This window comes from Vicugna pacos, chromosome 21 (genome assembly GCF_048564905.1).
Source record: "Vicugna pacos chromosome 21, VicPac4, whole genome shotgun sequence".
Lineage (NCBI taxonomy): Eukaryota > Metazoa > Chordata > Mammalia > Artiodactyla > Camelidae > Vicugna > Vicugna pacos.
Genome location: NC_133007.1, coordinates 7,114,244 through 7,135,846, shown reverse-complemented (window position 1 = coordinate 7,135,846; position 21,603 = coordinate 7,114,244). Strand labels below are relative to the sequence as shown.

General features: G+C 36.4%; 1 protein-coding gene across 1 annotated transcript in view; it reads right to left on the bottom strand.

Annotated features, from left to right (window-relative positions):
• Positions 1-15,737, bottom strand: part of ACBD6 (acyl-CoA binding domain containing 6) — a 156,931-nt gene extending 141,194 nt beyond the window's left edge. The window contains exons 1-3 of the mRNA XM_006211792.4: positions 15,263-15,737; positions 7,989-8,053; positions 5,809-5,905 (exon numbers count right to left, since the gene is read on the bottom strand). Coding sequence (XP_006211854.1) covers positions 5,809-5,905; positions 7,989-8,053; positions 15,263-15,484 — 384 coding nt within the window. The 5' untranslated portion in view covers positions 15,485-15,737. The remainder of the gene's footprint in view (positions 1-5,808; positions 5,906-7,988; positions 8,054-15,262) is intronic.
• Between the last annotated feature and the right edge of the window lie 5,866 nt (positions 15,738-21,603).

Genomic DNA, 21,603 nt, shown 5'->3' with positions numbered 1-21,603 from the left:
CAGGCTAACTTATTAGTTTGCAAGTAGGACACAATCGTAGACCTTTCACAGTTCTTCACAGTGAATAAATAAGTGAATGGAGGAGAAGGGAAAGCCCATCCTTACGTGAATTGTCAAATAATAAATATAGAAGAAATGATGGAGTTAGAAAATCACTAATGGATGTTAAAACTGGTGGATGAAATCTGATTAGGAAAAAGGTATTTACATGGTCTCAATGCATCTCCTTACAAATTACTCATTAATTACAAAGGGGGGAAAGCAAGTTACAGTAGAGAAATCTGCAGACACCACCTTAAACAAGTGACAGAAGTTAACATAACCAATACTGAGACAGACTTCATGTATCTCCTGGTACAATGCATTGAGAAGGACACAATTCTGTGGTATTCCTTCTAAAAATGTACAATCTGAATCTAATTATGAGGAAGCATCAGACAAATCCAAATTGAGGGGCATTCCACAAAATAACTATGCAAAAATATCACAGGTAAGAAAGAAAAAGAAAGGCTGAGAAACTTTCAGATTATAGGAAACTAAACGAGACGTGTCAGCTAGATGCAACTCATGGTCCTGGATTGGATGATGGATCAGAATTTTAAAAAATAACTATGAAAGATATATTTTAGATAAATGATAAATTTTAATATGGACTATGGATTTGACAACATTGAATCAATATTTTAAAATTCCTGATTTTTGAGAAAAAAAGAATCACTGTACACTGCTGGTAGGACTATAAATTGGTATAGCTATTATGGGAAACAGAATGGAGGTTATTCAAAAAATTAAAAATAGAATTCCCATATGATCCAGCAATACCACTTCTGGGTATACTTCTAAAGGAAATAAAATCAGGATCTCAGAGATATCTGCAGTCTCGTGTTTATTGCAGCAGTATTCACAGTAGCCAACATACGGAAACAACCTAAGTGTCCATCTATGGATGAATGCATAAACAAGATGTGGTACATACACACAATGGAATATTTAGCCATGAGAAAGAAGAATATGGGTGAACCTGGAGGACATTATGCTAAGTGAAATAAGCCAGACAGAGAAAGACAAAAATTACATGATCTCACTTACATGTGGAATCTAATAAAATCTAAAAGTCGAATTCATAGAAGCAGAGAACAAATGGTGTTTACCAGTGACTGGGAAAAATGGGGAGGTGTTGGTCAAACGGTACAAAGTTGCAGTTATGTAGGATGAGTAAGTCTAGGGATCTATTGTACAGGCATGATGCGTACAGTCAATAATACTGTACTGAGTACTGGAGATATGCTGAGAGTAAATGTCACATGCTCTCATCACACACAGAGAAAAGGTGACTATGAGAGATGATACATTTATTAGCTTTACTGTGGTAATCATTCTACGATGTACAGGTATACCAAATCATCATGTTGTAACCTGAAATATATAATTTTTATATTAAAAAATATATATATATATACACACACACACACATATATATATAAATGCCCTGCAGGAACTCTGAGCCCAGGGTTCTAAAAAAAAGGAATTTTAAAAGAACTCATGACACTAAAAATAAATTACCAATTTTGATCATTGTGGTGTAGTAACATACTGACGTATTTAGTAGTAAAGGGACATGTTGCCTCCAACTTATCTAAAATGGTTCAGAAATAATAATAAAATGATTCAGAAGAAATTTATTTATATGTATATGTGTACATGTGTGTGTAAATAAAGAATGCTAAGACAAATGTAATCAACTGGTGTACCCAGATGAAAGCCGTGCCAAAGTTCCTTGTACTATTCTTGAAATTTTAAAATTATATCAAGTACACATTAGTTAATAATAATAATAAACTGTTATGAGTTACTAACAAATACGTTAGTCAATAATAATATATTGCAAATACAAAATTTTCTTAGAGCGTAGATCTCAAGTGTTCTTACCACACACACACACACACACACACAAAACATGGTCACAATGGGAGGTGATGGATATATTAATTAGCTTGATTGTGATATCATTTCATAATGTACACATACATCCAACATCAAAACATCATGTTGTATACCTTAAATATATACAATTTTTATTTGTCAAAAGTAAAAATAAAAGTAAATTATACCAAAATAAAAACTCACCCTAACTACTCCCCCCAAAAATCAAATAAATAAAAGCAAAAGAATTGCCTTGATTATGTTAGACATTCGACAATACATTCTTTTTTTTTTTTAATGGAGGTACTGGGGATTGAACCCAGGACCTCGTACATCTTAAGCACACGTCTACCACTTGAGCTATACATTCTTCAACAATACATTCTTGAGATAAGGTGAAGCATAACAGGAAACAGTCAAAGGGTTACATTTTAAAGCATTGTTCATTTTATACTTGGGCACCATGTAGCTTTGATTTAAAAAGTAATTTTCTATACATATAAGTTTACATATTTTGAAATATATATATGTATTTTAATATACATATAATGTCAGCTATAGACTGCATAGCAAGAGTAGTTAAGAGTGGGGATCTGGACTCATGTAAGCATAGGTCCAAATCCCAGCACCATCATTTATTAGTTGCCCAGTCTTAGGCAAGTTACTAAACCTCTCTGTGCCGGAATTTCCTCATTTTTAAAATGCAGACAATACTAGTTTCTAATTCTTAAAATTCTTGTGAAGATTTCAAAGGTCAATACATGTGAAAAGCTTATAGTACATTCAGCATGAGAGTTTCTATTATTTCATTGTTTTTAGAAACAAATATCCCAAGGAAGTGAAAGAATTATACACAGAAAACTATAAACCACTGATGAAGGAAATTAAAGAAGACTTTAAAAAATGGAAAGATATCCCATGCTCTTGGATTGGAAGAATCAATATTGTTAAAATGGTCACACTGCCCAAGGCAATCTATAGATTTAATGCAATCCCTATCAAATTACCCAGGACATATTTCACACAACTAGAACAAATCATAATAAAATTTATATGGAATCATCAAAGATCTAGAATTGCCAAAGCATTACTGAAGAGAAAGAAAGAGGCTGGAGGAATAACTCTCCCAGACTTCAGACAATACTATAGAGCTACAGTCATCAAGACAGCATGGTATTGGTACAAAAACAGACATATAGACCAATGGAACAGAACAGAGAGCCCAGAAATGAACCCACAAACTTTTGGTCAACTCATCTTCGACAAAGGAAGCAAGAATATACAATGGAATAAAGACAGTCTCTTCAGCAAATGGTGCTGGGAAAACTGGACAGCAGCACGTAAAGCAATGAAGCTAGAACACTCCCTTACACCATACACAAAAATAAACTCAAAATGGATCAAAGACTTAAACATAAGACAAGATACAATAAACCTCCTGGAAGAAAATATAGGCAAAACATTATCTGACATACATCTCAAAAATGTTCTCCTAGAACAGTCTACTCAAGCAATAGAAATAAAAGCAAGAATAAACAAATGGGACCTAATGAAACTTACAGTTTCTGCACAGCAAAGGAAACCATAAGTAAAACAAAAAGACAACCTATGGAATGGGAGAAAATTTTTGCAAATGAAACTGACAAAGGCTTGATCTCCAGAATATATAAGCAGCTCATATGACTTAGTAAGAAACAACCAAACAACCCAATCCAAAAATAGGCAAAAGACCTAAACAAGCAATTCTCCAAGGAAGACATACAAATGATCAATAGGCACATGAAAAAAATGCTCAATATCACTAGTTATCAGAGAAATGCAAATCAAAACTACAATGAGGTATCACCTCACACCAGTCAGAATGGCCGTCATTCAAAAATCCACAAATGACAAATGCTGGAGAGGCTGTGGAGAAAGGCAAACCCTCCTACACTGCTGGTTGGAATGCAGTTTGGTGCAGCCACTCTGGAAAACAGTATGCAGATTCATCAAAAGACTAGGAACAGACTTACTGTATGACCCAGGAATCCTGCTCCTGGGCATATATCCAGAAGGAACCCTACTTCAGGATGACACCTGCACCCCAATGTTCAGAGCAGCATTATTTACAATAGCCAAGACATGGAGACAGCCTAAATGTCCATCAACGGATGACTGGATAAAGAAGATGTGGTATATTTATACAGTGGAATACTACTCAGCCATAAAAACCGACAACATAACGCCATTTGCAACAACATGGCTGCTCCTGGAGAACGTCATTCTAAGTGAAGTGAGCCAGAAAAAGAAAGAAAAATACCATATGAGATTGCTCATATGTGGAATCTAAAAAAAAAAAAAAAAAAAAAAAACCAACCAAACAAAGCAAAAATACAAAACAGAAACAGACTCACAGACATAGAATACAAACTTGTGGTTGCCAAGGGGGTGGAGGGTGGGAAGGGATAGACAGGATTTCAAAACTGTAGAACAGATAAACAAGATTATACTGTATAGCACAGGGAAATATACATAAGATCTTATAGTAGCTCACAGAGAAAAAGAATGTGACAATGAATATATATATGTTCATGTATAACTGAAAAATTGTGCTCTACACTGGAATTTGACACATTGTAAAATGATTATAGATCAATAAAAAATGTTAAAAAAAAGAAACAAATATCAAACTTAAACGATTCTTTTAACCTAAAAGATAATGAACTCAGTATCAAATCTCTTGAGATTGAGGTAATGATCTGCCCCATACCAATCAAAAACAAGTGGGAAAAAAAGCTACAACTCAAAGGTACCAGCCCAGAGCGTTTAAACTAAAAATTAGAATGAAATGGAACATAAAATTCCTCTTTACAACTAGATTACGATGTTAAAATCGTTTTAGAATGATGTATTAAAGAATCACTTTTACCTGAAAGTGACTCTGGTTCTGCTTAGTTTACTCAAGTTTATATAAGTTCAATAGGTAAAATTTAGGTATTTTAAAAAATATCCTTAATGCTTGTTTGGGCTTCCATAAGGAAGAACTACCTCACTACATGGACTGTGTAAGCATTTGTAAGAGTCATAGTTAATGACATTTTACTTAATAAGTAAGGTATTGAAGGTAAGAAATCACAAATTCTGTTACTCATCAGGAGTTACAAACTCAAATGCCTACAGAGGCCAGGCATTGGAAATGTTGTGTATAAGTCAATGGGGAAGGACTGAGATCACGGCAGCTAGATTTGAACAGCAAGGAATAATCTGAAGGCATGCAAATTCAAGTCCTACTTTGTTTTTTTAAATATTGTGTTCAGGATGTATTCAGATCAGAGGGGCACCAATGAATTTCAGATTTTAAGTCCTTACGACCTTTGTGATACATACCTGCATGCAAATTTGATGTTTTATAAAAGATACTAATAAAATGGAATGTTTATGAGAATTAATACTCACACACATCAAAAACATCAGGAAATGTTTCAGTGATTTCCAAAAGGTATTCCATATTTAATCCCTATTAACAAGCATTTTGTTCTTGCATAGAAGGTGCTCATAAAAAAAAAAAAACTGAAGAGAAATCTATCATTTCTCAAGATAATAATGATGATCTCAAGTTAAACTGTTTCAAATTCTGAAATGAATTGAGTTTTTACATGATTAAAAGTACAATTATGCTTTTAAAAGTTCTCTACAATTCAGAAGTTCTCACTATCAGTAGCTGGCTATATTAACACATAAGCAATAGTATTTTTAGGCAGATAAATACTAAAATAACTTTATAATTTTTTGATTTGAGAAAATAAAACTTTAAGGATGTTAAGCCTAAAGCTTAGCTTTAAACATTCATTTGAGAGAAAGATGCTATGTTTTGGGAAAGTATTATTTACAATCATTAAGTCTTACCTGAGGATTCCACCCTGGATCTAATTTTTTAACTACTGCGATATATTCCTGCATTGCTTGGCTGGGACTTGAATCGCCAAGGGCTTTCCATGCTTCCCTATAAAACAGAATATCCAAAATGACCTATCCTTAACTATGTAAGGAAAACAAACAGCACATTTCTTTTTATTATTAAGAAAATGACATACATATTTTAAGGGTCAAGAGATACAGATATAATAAGCAATAGGTGAGGAGCCTTCTCTTTTTGCATTTACATTGGTCCACAGCAATACAGACCATATCACCCCACCTAAGGAGCCATTTTAGACTTTTTTTCCTTAGTCAGCCTCCTTCATGAAATGTAAAAGAGAAATTTTTTTAATGGAAGGACTGGGGATTGAACCTAGGACCTCGTGCATGCTAAGCACACGCTCTACCACTGAGCTACACATAACACCCTGTGAAATTTTTAAATTACACATATATTGCACATTTGTTGAATTTTGGAAGACCACAAACTACTGTAATATCTAAGGTTTTATAATTCCTCAAAACTGAGATTTCACCCCTGTTGAGAATATATGGTCTCCAGACAAGAGAAGTGGCTTCCATCTTATGAATTACCTGTGCTTACAGCATTTCAGTAATATGTTAACTAATCATCACACAAAATAATATTCTGTGGGAAAGTGCTTCAAACTTCCTATTTGAAGATGTGAGAAATACACCTTCCCCTTCTGCTCTTATCATCTGTCTGATGGTTTCCTCATTTACAGAGTGCTCTTGCCAAAAATGATTAATTATGATTAGAATCAGGTTAAATATTTGGCAAGAGCAACATACAGGTGACATGTCATTGACAATTCATCACATGATGGGGCACAAGATAGCAGTTTGTCCCATTGTTAATGATAAGAGTCAGGACTTAGTAAAAGCAGCATCTCCAGTTTTCTTCTTTGTAATTAATCTAGTGGTTTTAGCATCTATTAATGATTCTTGCCTAAATTATTATCACAGTGGTTGTAAAATCTAAACTTTTAAAAATTGCTAAAAAGAGTGGAAAACTAAGCAAACAGGGGGGAAAATAATGGCAAATTTATAAAATTTTGTAAGTCAAAACAAAAAACTCACAATAAAATTTACATCAGGTATTCTCTGCAACAGTAATAAAATGCCAGTCAGAAAACCACTGGTTATCATCAGCAAAGAAAGCTTGTGCCAGAATGAAAATCAATGTACCACCTCCCTTGCTGAGGATGTCTCCCCCACACAAAAGTCAGCTGAACTAAACAGTCATGTTTAATGACATTACTGACTTGCACTTGGGTTCAAGCTCTCCATCTCCTTACAGCTGGGTAACAAACAGTTCCTAGACAAGCAACTCGTCCAGGGGAGCACATTATGAGGAGCACCGCTCTAGAAGGCAAAGTGGGACTCCAGTTTTAGCACTCCTTCTCTCTACAACCATATTTCATGTTTTCTTTTTGAACCCTGTCCTCTATACTTTTAATTCCAGGGCTGATGCTCTGAAGTCCTTTCTTCAATAACTAAGCTTCCCTATTGTATGCAATTTCTCTCTTTTCACTTAGACAAGGTAAGGCCTCATATGGTAAGAGGTAATGTTTGAATTATAAGTAAAACAAATCTGGGATACATAATCCTTTTATGTATTCAGGAAAGAAGTGGACTTGGTATCTTTTTTTTTTTCCCCACTTCTGCCCAAGAATTTATTATAAGCACTTCTTTGCTGTGGTGTGGGTAAGAACAAAGCACTAGAAATGAGGAGATAAAACTGGGGCAGCGGAGAAGTGTAAAAAAATGGGGATTTACCCTGCTCTTCTCCCTTGCCATCCTTCTGGCCTTCTTCCAAAGATCCTTCCAGAAAGGAGAAGTAGTGACCCATAGGGAAGGCAAATTTCAAGCAACAGCCCTTACGATCACTCTCTAAGAAGCTGTTCATATGTAAGGAATGTATGTCTGCAAGAACTACTTATATACCACATCATGGCATAAGAATCCTCTTGGAGACTTATCTAAAATCGGATTCTTCTAATCTCTCTCCCACTGCCTGTCATTAGCACAGTCTACAGCAGAAAGAGATTAATATAAAAATAATTCTTTAATCTGCTCACTACTTTCTAATTCCTAAACACCTAAACCATTTACAACAACCACATTAGATCCCAAGAGTTTCTTACCATTTTTGCTTTCCTTCAAAGTCAAAGAAGCTCGGTTTAGGAGTACTGCAATTTCCAACTTTGACCTAAATGAAGGAGGGGGAAAAAATTAAGAACTTATTTTTTAAAGAAATGCCAGAGAAACTTTTTATGTTTAAACGTATTCTGTATATTTTGTAACTACAGGTTAGAAAATACCTGCATCTATATAGAATAACAAAATTTAACATTCTTTGCAAAAGCAAACAAAGAAACAAACTTTAAATACAGGCTGCTGTGGCTTATTGCATAAAACAATTGTCATCTATCATTGTGATTCACAAAAAAACAAGCGCTCTACAGTTGCAGTCCTACATTAGCAGACTTATAGATATAAAACAAATTATAAATATAGATTATACAATCCTTACTACCATTTATAATAGAGGAATTAAACAATTAATTAAACAAGCTTGAAAGTACAGTTTATCAGAATTCATAATATTACCTATCTATGCTGATTCTCATAATACTATCAGCATTTTATCTCTCTTAAAGTCCAGGATAAAGCACACTATTTTTAAAGAGCCTTTTATGAAACTGATCAAAATAAATTTAGGTGCTGAAAGCCATGCAAAAAATTTCAAGATTTCTCAACAACAATATAAATTCTGTCTATGCCACAATAATCTTCTTGTTCGTGGTCAATACTTATTTTTAATCCACAATAACAACTGTAGTTAAACTATGCAGTAATTACTTTCACTGTGAAGAAGCATAAAATGAGATTCACGCAAGTGCAGAATTCACCACACAGCCAATTCCACTGCCAGAAGTTTTCTCCCTTTCTGATGAGCTCTGACAGCACTTACTCTGTATCTCTGATGGCAGTTTTAACTTGTTAGCAAGTTCTGTGTAGTCTCATCTTTCCTTTAGAATACAGCCTCTGAGAAACCATTCTTAACTCACTCACTGCAAACAATACAGTGTCTAACTTAAAACTAAAAAAAAAAAAAGCTTGTTGAATATAAAGTGAATACATTAGGCATGTGTTCAACAAAATATCCATTTTCTCTAACGCTAAATACCACACTCTGAACCCTATCTACTTCTCAGGGACCTTCCCACTTTCTCCTGCTACTCTTACACTTGCTAAAATCAAACTGATGGTCTACTCGCCGATCAGATTTTTTTTTAGTACATATATATATTCTTTTTATTGAAGTTTAGTCAGTTTACAATGTTGTGTCAATTTCTGGTGTACAGCACAATGCTTCAGTCATACATGAACATATATATATTCATTTTCATATTCTTTTTCACCATAAGCTACTACGAGATATTGAATATAGTTCCCTGTGTTATACAGTATGAACTTGTTGTTTATCTATTTTACATTATATTACTATCTGCAAATCTTCACCAACCAGATTGGTCTACCCCTGCCTTCGGAATTTTTATTTGATTTTGCTCATGTTATTTCCCTCACCTGAAAAGCCTTCTTTTCTGCCCTCAGCTTTTCAAAATGCTACACCTCCTTTCTCCACTCAAGGTTCAGATTCTAAGAACCCTTTCAGTCTATGATGATCCCATCCATCTCTGATTTCCTAACAACTACCATCTCTATTATTGGCTTAGCAATGAACCACCTGGCCCTCTGGTCAGTACTAAAACGTACACTTACACAGGGGCAGCCCTGTTGTGCTGGGACAGAGGGAAGGATGGGTGAGAGAGCAGGAGCTGCATTTCTTGAACAATCACTATAAACCAAAAGCTTCACGTATGTTGTAGCAAATGAGCCACACAACAGTCCTGTCAGGCTTGCCATTACAAACTCATTCCATAGTGGGTACAGAGAAGCTGAGAAGGGCTGTCACAGCTGACGCACTAGGGAATCTTGAATTAGTAGTCAAGACTCAACTCCAGGACAGTTTGACTCCAAAGTCCAACATTCTTTCTCTACATACCACTCTGTTTTACACGCTACATAGAATCTAGGCTTCAGTTCTGGCATCTCTAAAATCACTTGATGAGGGGTGGCAGGTAGAGCTCAGTGGTAAAGCGCATGCTCAGCATTCATGAGGTCCTGGGTTCAAATCCCAGTACCTCCATTAAAAAACAAAAAACTTTTTAAAAAATAAATAAAATCACTTGAATTACTGGATTTTTAGAAATATAAGATGAGATAAACCACTAGAGATAAAAACAGCAGTTACTACTATTTGTGGGTTTTTTATGCAGACAATAGCCAGCGGCATAAACAAATACCAATATCTATTCTCCATTTCTCCCACAGTAGCAGAAGTCTCTGCCGGACACATGGTCAACAGTTTAACATTACATGTGGCCATGCACCTTCTGCCCACATCCAGGGGACTGGGCATGTGTGAAAGTGATGTGAGTATCTTACTTAAAAAGAAAGGGGGCTTATCCTCCCCTCTCCCTGTGTCCTGGCTAGAAGATGCATGTGGTAATGGTGAGCCACCTCTGGCCATGGAAAGAACACCTTAGGGCAGCAGTTCTCAAATTCCTTTACACTCTTAGAAACTGAGCACCCCAAAGAGCTTTTCTTTATGTGGCTAATGTCCATCAATATTTACTGGGTTAGAAATTAAAAGACATTTAAAAATATGTATTAATTCATTTAAAGGTAACAAACTCATTATTACATGCTAAAATAAATAACAAAGTTTTATGAAAAATAACTATACATTTTAAAGCAAAAATATTAGTAAGAAAAGTGACACTGCCCTACATTTTGCAAATCTCTTTACTGTCTGTCTTAATAGGAGGCAGGTGTATTCTACTTCTACATTCAATCTATTACAATACATTGCTTTGGATGAAATATATGAAGAAAATTCAACTTTACATACACATTTGTTAGAAAAGAAAGAAGTATTTTAGTAGCATTTTCAGATTATTATGGATATTCCTCTTTGATACCATACCAAAACTCAAAAAGTGGCAATTTCTTTAAGGAGAGTTACAAATGTGGAATCTGAAATAACAAATTTTTTATACTGTTACATTAAAATCCATTGGTATTACCTGCACTTTGAATGCATCTTTTACCCACACATAATTTGTAACACCATTCCCTGCAATGTCTGAAAACACAGTTCACTGAGTTATGCAGATCTTCCAAATGTTGTCACATTTCACTATACGTTCAACAGCAAAAGTTCATGATCATTAAAACCATCGCTAATCTTATAAAGAAAGTATTTCAGTATTAGGAAGCTGTCAAGCTTAAGTGGCAGATACAAATTTTCCAAAATTTAATTTTTTTAACTTTTTTTTTTAATTGAGGGGGGAATTAGGTTTATTTATTCATTTTAATGGAGGTACTGGGGATTGAACTCAGGACCTTGTGCATGCTAAGCGCGTGCTCTATCACTGATCTACATACCCTTCCCCTCCAAACTTTTAATTTTTGCTTAAGGTCTCAAATGTTATCACTGGCAACAAATACTGTCAGTAGTTTTCCTTGATGCCACAGATTGACTATTCATTTTCGAGAAACTGTATGCCAAATACTCAAATTTGAGTAAGCATGGTTTATCTGTGAGTTGCTCTATTAAGTAAAAATGTTTCATGAAGAAAGTGGATAGTTCAACTTGAAACTCAAAAATTATACAAGTGTTTTTCCTCAAAACAGCCAACATAATTCAGTATGCAGCTGAAGTGTTCTGTGTGTACCCCCATTTCATCACACATAATATTAAAGACTTGTACTCAAGAGTTAATACTAAATAAAAGTCAATTTTTACTGCTTCATCAAAGAACTTTTTTAAGTGAAACTGGCCCTTTTTTACTCTGAGTACAAGGCGGTAAAAAAAATTACTAGTACAGTCTGCTGCCAGTGCCTTGATTCATGCTAATGTATCAGCAGTTTTATCCACCATGACAGCACAGAAAAAAAGGCAAATACAAGCAGACCTCGTTTTACTGCACTTCGCTTTATTATGCTTTGCAGATACCGCCCCTTTTTTACAAATTGAAGGTATGTGGCAACCCTGCATCAAACAAGTCTATCAGCACCATTTTTCTAATAGCATTTGCTCATGTCACGTCTCTAGGTCACATTCTGCTGATTCTCCCAATATTTCAAGCCCTCCACCAGCTCCAAAAAGACTATGAGTCACTGGAGGCTCAGACAATGTTTAGCATTTTCTAGCAATAAAGGTTTTTTAAATTGAGGTTTTACCTTTTTTTTAGATAACACTGTTTCATATTTGTAGACTACATTATAGTGTACACATAAACTTTATATGCATTGGGAAACCAAAAAATTCAAATGACTCACTTTTACTGTGATATCTGCCTTACTGAAGTGGTCTCGAACAAAAGCTCAACATCTCCAAGGAATGCCTGTAGTGTCTTTGTGTTATTATGAAAATAGGTGTGACTTTATAGATATTCTGTGAAAGTCTAAGGGATTCTCAGCACCTATAGACCATAGTTTGAGAACTGCTGCCTTAGGGGGTGGCTGAACTACATACAAGACAGAGGAAGACTAAGCCCCTGGATGATCTCATGAAGCAGAACCATCCTACCACCCCTAGATCACCAGACCAGTATGTGAGATGAAAATGAAAGTTCAGCAGCTGACCCTGCATTCGAACTGACTCAGAAGCTTTTGTATTCCCAAATTCAAAGAATAATTCTGGATCCAGAAAAGACTGGGAAAATAAAACTACCAGATTGTAGGACATCATGAGTAACAGTTTTCAAATCATTAGATAATGAATCCTATGCTATGAAATAGAGGTATAAAATGTACCACTTTAACAGAGCATCCAAACTCTGCTCTCTGATAAATACATGATACATCCAGTGCCCCGAGACAGACAGTTTCAATAGAGACTGCTAGTGGTAAATGCCAGTGAATCAAGTGTTCTCAGGTTAAAGTTTTAGGAAGACATGTTGAGTATTCCCGCTTGAGCTAGTCCTAAAGGCTCAACAGGGGTTTGAAATTTTCATTGTCCTACAGTTTTCACAGGTGTCAATTAGTCATCTTTTGCTAGGGGAGTGCAGGCTATTGCACAGAGGACCAAACAAAACAAAACACCCCAGTTAATTGCTGTGATCTTTTTGAAACTTCACTAAAAGATGCTTGTGGAGCCGTAGGCTTATCTGAGACCAAAAGAGCTACTATGTTAGGTAAGTTTAGGGGTCTGTCTGAGAAAATAAGGTTCATATCTCAACTTACTTTTGTCATCTTCCTGCTGACAAAACAGGGTGCTAGTCCAAATTAAAAATGTAATTATTTTACGAGAAAATTAGATTTTATGAGAAATGTAATTATTTTATGAGATATTTTGATCCACCATGTAGGAATTATATTGGACTTTCAACTTTGTTATTCCATCACAGGTGCTATTTTGAATCCTGTCATAGAATTCTACTAAAAACAAAATATTTAGAAGACATTAATAGTGTCCTCTGTCCTATCTAAGTAATGAAAATCTTATTCTCTAATTCTCTAATAATAAGGGATTTTATATTCAGATACAGAATATCTCTAAACACTTTAATGTCAAAGAGGGTGAGGAACATGCACCTCTTACAGACTATCTGGGTTAAGTATACTTGGGACAGAATGGCTGCCAGCTGACAGGTGCCTATAGTTCACTGATGACTCAGGTATCAGATATTTAGTAATGATAGCATGATATCAATAAATTAAAATATGTCACAGAAAGATAAACAATGTTCTCTAGGAAATTTGGAGAAAATTAGTCTTATGCTGCCCAGAGAATCATTAGTCAGCCATGCAACTGGTCCAAGCGCAATGCTCAATAAATTCTTGTTAAATAATTCAAAGTATCATTTTAATTTCTTTAGGACAGGATAAGTGACCAAAGAGAAAACAGATATCCAGAACCTCTGCAAGAAAGCAAATTCCGAGGCCAATTTAGGGACCATTTTCTTTTTTTTTTTTTTTTTTTAAGTATTTTTATTTGCTTGTTTTAGGGGGTAGGTAATTAGATTTTTATTTATTTATTTTAATGAAGATACTGGGGATTGAACCCAGGACCTCATGCATGCTAAACATGCGCTCTACCAGTGGGCTATACCCTCCCCACTGAGGGGCAATTTTCATTCAACACTATGATTTACACCATTTGTTCCTAGAGCCATATCTCTCAGGTCACTTTTATATCCACCATCTTCAAAAGAAAGTACTACTTTCTACTAAATATATTCAGTTTAAGAATACAGAGGGGCCCCACACTTTTTTAAAAATTGAGGGGGAAATAGATACCAAGAGGCAAAAAAAAAAGTTTTAAAAATTTTTAATAAAATAAAATGGGCAATTATCCAGAACTTAATTGTTTCCGGTGTTCCAAAAAGCTGAAGTTTTCCTGAACCGTTATTTAACTCTTAGCAATTTTTCACATGTTTAAATCTAGACTCCTCAAGTAACTTTTCAAGTCTCCTGATGGCAAGTATCATGAATACTTTTGCTTCTCTGCATTTCCCACAGGCATAACACCCAAGTGTTGGGCCTATAAAAGATGCTGAACAAGTATTTGTTAATTACGATAAAGCAATTATTTTTCCAACCCAATTACTTTTTGATGATGGATTAAAAAGTCTCATATGACATTATTATTTCCATATTTCCAGATAATGTTCAAAGCCTCAGACAGAGTCAAAAGCTACAATCTGATTCTAGTTCTGACTGATTTACCTGTATGATGCTAGGCAAACTATCTACTCTCTTTGGGTTTCCTTTTTTGTAAAAGAAGGCTATTACCTCATCTGTTGTTTACTAGCTCTAAAGTTTTTATAATTGTATCTAACTGACAAAAGCATATGCAGCCAAAACAGAAGTCTAAGATATTTAAGGTTAAAAAAAAACACAACAGGAAAAGTAGTAATACATTATTTTGTATTACATCACCCTTTTAATTGCAGTCATATTATTCTGATAGATCTCAAAATATCATTATTTAGCATTACCTCATTTACTTTCATGACTCTTTGGCAAGAGTAAATGATAAATCTCATTCTGTAAAAGTTCTGAAGCTGGTTAAAGCCTAATGAAAGGTCACTGAGCAAGTCAGAGAAGACAGAAAAACTATCATTCGGTGTCCAGGTAAACATCACTCCTAGGATAGCAGACAGGCCCTTTCCATGTCCAGAATGATGCTAATACTTAGCAGATGATTAAAAAACAAAATACATACACATATACACACTTCATTACACCTGACCACTAACCAAGCACGTTCCCTACCAGATTTTGGAAAAAGGAAAAGGCCTCTGGTCCCTCTCCCGCAGCCACCTCTTCCCTGCGACTTTACCTGCTTGTACCTGGCATACAGGTACAAGAGCTGCTCCCTGCTGGCGACCTGAACCAGGCCCTGGAGATGCGCGGCAGCCTTCTCAAACAGCTCTGTCAGGCTCCTGGACGCCTCGGTCTCGGGGCTCTGGAGGGATTCCATATCCCCGGAGTCGTCCCCCGAGCTCAGCTCTCCGCCGCTGTCTCCCGTGGTGGCCCCTGAAGGCAGGAACGGCGAGGCCATGTGTCCTTGCCCGGCCCTCCCTCCCGGGCTCCTGTCTTCTTCAGATCGAATGTAAGTAACGCCGGCTTGGGGGCCCGGCCCACCAGCCTCGGTCCTGAGCCCGAGCTCGAGTCGGACCCAAGCTCACTCCGCGTTCCCTCGCTTAACTGCCTCCCTCTCCCACCTTCCCTCACAGGGCGTGCAGGGAGGGCTCCGCCACCCTCTGCTGCTCTCTCCCTGCTGTCTGGGCCTCTTCCGGCTTCCCCTGGCTAACAGAGCTACCGCGGTCGCCCAGGGCCCCTTCAGCCGCGTCGCGGCCTGGGAGCAGCGCAGCCAGGAGGTCCTGGAGGGAAGGCGGTGGGGGCGGGGCGATGGGCGGTGGGGGCGGGGCGGAAGGCGGGGCAGGGGCGGGGCGGCGCGAGCGCGGGGCGACGTGCGCGACGGAGCACGCGCCGGGGCTCCTGACGGCTGTTTGTTCCGGGCCCGGCGCGGGAAGCGTCGGGGTGCTCGCCGCTATGCTGGGGGATTCATGCTACCGCGCTGGGGAGCTGTTGCTTGGAGAAACTGTCCTCAGTCGCTGAGGTGTTAGTTAATCGTTTCGCTGAAATTGCCGGAACCCATTCTCGGCTAGGCCATCGCGGGTGGGAGAAGAAGGCCGTCTATTTCGTAGTGTAGCGATAGCCGAGGAGTCGCGGGAAACTTGGAGTTGAGGACGAAGGTTCCACCTGCACGCCTCCCCGGCTAATGTGTCCCCTGCACCCCCAAAACGGGCCTCGGGACTCATCTGTTGCTCTAGAGTTTGGTTCTGACTTGAATAGTGAATGAAAATTTTGGAGATGGGGCCTTTAGCGCCCAAATTGTGAGATTGGTCAAATCTCTCCATGTCTTGCTTTGCACAACTGTAGAACCCATTCTGGATGTTGGTAATGCTCTGTTTCTTAAACTGAACGCTGGTTACACAGCACAGGTATGTTCACTTTATGAAAATTCACTTAAAATGTATGTGCTTTTCTGTATTTACGTTATAGCTGAATGAAAATTTGGGGAAAAGAAACAAAAGGAAGCGCCCCTGACATTCAGAAGCTGGTATAATACAGCTAAGCCATGTTACTCTCATGAAATACCAATCTCAGACAAGGTCACTCTGAAACCATGATGAAATAAAGCAAAGCACTTGAAAAGTTTGTCTAAGCACAGAAAAAAAAAATCACTCTGTCAACCACAAAATACCAAAATAAGTGACCACTACTTAGAAATTACAGCTTTTATTCTCAAGCTAGTCTGCTCTCTATGTACATGAGATTGATTGAGGTACCCAGTCACAGAATTGCCGCAGCTTTCTGACAGCATCCATTTGAGAGCAAATCCCCAGTTACTTAGGCTCTCCTTCAAGTCCAACCAAGGCCCAAATCCTATAGTAGTTTCCCTCTTAACACCTTAAGGAGGTAGCCCATAGCTCTCCATGGTATGCGTCCTTCCTCACTGTAATAAACACAACTTGGTAACTACAGGTGCCTTCCTAGAGGTCTTCAGCTGAAAAGCATTAACACCTGAGAATGTCTGATTTCCTGAAGATTTGACTAAAACCCCAAAACTGTCAGGATCTGGTGACCCTGAGGGAATAGAACTTTTACAGTTAGTGTTTCCATTCAGGCATTTCTTGGGAACTGTATATGTTTTGCTGAATCTCAAGAAAATCAGCTGAGAAATCAGCAAGACAGGAGAAAATAATATGATTAAGATAAAAGCTTAAACAGAATTAAACTTTAACAGTCAACATAGAGGAGTTACTGATTCAGAGGGATTCACTGACAACTCGAAAGCAATAGCAGGAAATACTAACACCTGGAGTCCAATGTGAGCCAGCCAAAGGAGCAGGCAGGAGAAAAACCCAATCAAGACCTAATCAGCCGTGCTTGTAGTGGTTGCCATTTTGTACAAGTGTTCATGGCCCCATCTGCTGATATAGCACAAATAAAGTAAATATTAATAAGATGATATGCATAGGATACTTAATACAAATTATATGAATGATGTTCTGAGAAATAAGTTTTAGAAGCAAAGTCAGTCCTTAAACTGGCAATTTCTTTAAGTGATTCTGAGTAGTGCTCTTTTAACATCACTAAACTAAATTGTCAGTATTTATGGAGGAAGTGTCTTTTAGGAAACCGATGGCCTTTTATCCAACTCCTAAAGTACATTAGTGTGACTCCAGCATACACACAGATAAGCAGGTGGAGAGAGTGATTAGACTATATTATCTAATTTGCATTATCTTGACATTCACTTGACAACCTTCAAATAATGTCACCAGCAGAATTATACTAAATTAGGAATCATGACAGGAAAATCAAAGTCCTGGCCTTGGAGTCTCTGTGAAATCTGTATGAACAAAATTTAATGAAAACAATTACATCCTCAAGTTCTCAGGAATAGTTAGGGATTTCCTACTAAAAATTAAGGGGGGAAATGTGATTAATTTTGAGACCACCTGAGCAGAGTCTGTTTGATGATAAGGGACAGCTTAACTCAGAGTAGCAGAAACTTTTGAGGGATAGGTTTGTGGGATTAGAAACTGACTTTGTGACAGTCTTGTACAACACAATTTCTCATTACATGGATACAATTAAAAGGGCAAATCATGTGCCACAAAGCAAAACAGGATTAAGTAATAAAAGCCTACCATACTCTTAGGTATCAGTCCTAAAAAGATTCCATTTTCCTGATAAATCTGGATCACCCAGCAATATAGAAAATCACTGGATTCAATTTTAAGTGTGTCGAGCCGGCTGACGGCTGCCCCACGTCTGAAACATTGTTTGTTGTTGTTAATATAGTAGCTAGACGATTAATGGTGCTTAGTGAGTATTATTTATTAGTAAGTGTAAGTACTTTAAAAAGTTTGTATTATTTTGATTCCCTAGAAATTAATTATTAAGTGCTGACATTAATCTTTCAGATAATGTAATAAAGTAAAAAGTACACAGGCTGGGGGATCTGATATCATCCTTGCCATCAAGTAACTTAAATTTTAGTTGGAGAAACAAGATTAGGACTCATGAAACAAGTAGAAAATCAAGTAAGACAGTAACATGGAGTGCTGAATCTTGTGATGCAAACTGAAGTGAAAAAATAATAGGATTACTTTAGCTAGATACGCTCCCCATAAAAATCCTCAGTTGAGCCCCATTATTTTTCCAGAAGAAGCTTTTAAACATTAAGTGACTTGTATTAGGCCTTACATTTAGATAGGTGACCAGTGCACCTAACACCCAGGTTTCTAAGCAGTCTGGGCCTTTTACATCTACTAAAACAACACACAGTGCTCAGAATTCACTGAATGTAAAGGGAGCGATTAGTCAATTGTCAGAAGCTGATGTGAACTATTTGTGGGTGCATTAGAAATAAAGGTCTTTAAGGAAAGTATCCCCCCTGAACTAAGAAACTGAGCATTTTCTTATCTATGTTATCTTTTTCTGGATACAATTACTAGTTTGAAGAACAAAGGAGCCAGAAGATAAAAATATAATAAATACATTGTATCTTCATAAAATATAATTTTTTATATGAAAAATGAGTCCTGTGGGTTTAAGTCTCCTCTCTGAGTGGTTCACGATTCCACATGCCCATCATCTTGCTGGGCATCCGCGGAGTGGAAGCGTAATATACATATTGACCACATGATGGCGATATAGAGCCAGGTTTGTTTTTTGTCAGTGTGACGCGCTTGCTGGATTATCTTTGTCCTTCGGGTTTTTAATGTGTCTTTAGGAAAGACATAAACCTTACACATAATATGGCGCGGTGAATGGAACAATCGCTTATGTAATTATATCTTTATTTTAAACAGCAGCTAAACCCTAATTCTGTTTCTTCTTTAGTCTTAGAACCCAAGAACTAAGAATGAAGAGGAAAACAGGCTTTGTTAAGATGTGCTTGTTTAAAGAAAATGTTCTGACAAGTCCACTTATTATTCTGAATGTCACAATTAAGAAATAGAGGTCATACGGTGCAGAGTGAGATAACTTAGCTCTCAATATATGCCATTACCCACTTTTGATTCCTGTTGGTGGTGGTTTTGCTTTTGTTTGTATTTTCTTTTCTTGACTATTTGTAAATTAACATTTTACACTTCCAAATTCTTGTGCCTCACCTTCTTCTCCCAAATATTTTGAGGAATGTTAAACTTAAAATTGACATTCTAAACTACATAGCAAAAGATAAAATATTTAGCGTGTATATCTTGGCCTGTTTATTAAAGTTCAAAAGACTTGACAAGTGAAAATGGACAAAAATTTGAATTTCTCATATGCTAAAGATTCTTTAAGTTTGCATTCATCAAAATATCCCTTCTTTGTTGATATTGATGTTCACAGCTGAGCATCATCCTGGAAGAAACCATGACTTTGATGAATTTTGTGACACTTATGTTTGGAAGAGTTGATCAGACATTAGTAATCAAAAACTAGGAATGGTTTTTATCATCCAGGAAATCTGATCAGGCAGACACAATCACGTGTAAACAGTTTCATTTATATTACCTTAAAAATAGAGGATAACATTCAGGTAGTTTTGAATGTAGTAATTTTTTTAAGTCTTTAGATTAAAAATTAAATTACTCATTTATTTTTCTGGTTGAAGTCTGATTATAATTTTTAACTTCCACCTCTTGAAATGTCAAAAGAGGTATATTAGGCCATTATTTGGCTGTAGAATTAAACCTCTCCTCCTTGATCTCCCAAATGAGTCAAGAAAATAGCAACATTTCTTTATTAGAGTGCATCAAGAATTGCTCTGAAGTAACAGCTCTGTAAAGCTTACCGACAGACCACATGCTAATTCCATTTCTGATTCTATGGGTTTATGGCTATTTTAACATCTGAATATTGATGTTCCTGCTTCTGATTTATTTTCATGATAAGTTTTTAAATCAATTTTTAATTATTAGCATTTTCAAATGTACAAAAAAGTTGAAAGACCAATCACCCAACTATTTATCTCCTGGATTCAATAATTGTTAACATTTTGCCTTTCTGTCTATCTATAATTTTTTGATGAACCATTTGAAAATAAGTTACAAACATCATACTTCAAAGTGTATAGTACTAAAGCTAAAGTACTATCGTACGTATCTTCTAAAAATAAGGAAAGTTGTCATTCTAAGTGAAGTAAGCCAGAAAGAGAAAGAAAAATACCATATAAGATCGCTCATATGTGGAATCTAAAAAACAAAAACAAAAACAAACAAACAAACAAAAACAAAGTATAAATACAGGACAGAAATAGACTCATAGACAGAGAATACAGACTTGTGGTTGCCAGGGGGGCAGAGGGTGGGAAGGGATAGACTGGGATTTCAAAATTGTAGAATAGATAAACAAGATTATACTGTATAGCACAGGGAAATATGCACAAAATGTTATGGTTAGCTCACAGAAAAAAATGTGACAATGAGTGTGTATATGTCCACGTATGACTGAAAAATTGTGCTGGACACTGGAATTTGACAACATTATAAAATGATTATAAATCAATACAAAAAGTTAAAAAAGGAAAGAAAAGGACAAATGAATATAAATACAAAACAGAAACAGACTCATAGACATAGAATACAAACTTGTGGTTGCCAGAGAGGAGGGGGGTGGGAAGGGACAGATGGGGAGTTTGAAATTTGTAGATACTGACAGGTATATATAGAATAGATAAACAAGATTATACTGTATAGCACAGGAAAATATATACAAGATCCTGTGGTAGCTCACAGTGAAAAAGAATGTGACAACAAATATATGCATATTCATGTATAACTGAAAAATTGTGCTCTACACTGGAAATTGATACAACCTTGTAAACTGACTATAACTCAATAAAACAAAATTTAAAAAATAAAAATAAAATAAAAATAAGTAAAGTCTAGTATAAAACTATAATGCCATTATCATCCTTAAGAAAAATAAATATCATCTAATATGCAGTCCTCTGTATTCAAATTTCCCTAGTTTTTCCAAAAACAGTTTTTAAATACACACAGACACACACACACACACACGCGCGTGTGCGCAAATTACATAAGACTAAAATACATAGATATAGATACATAGCATAAGTGAAAGATAGCATATGAAACTAGAGCTCAAGTT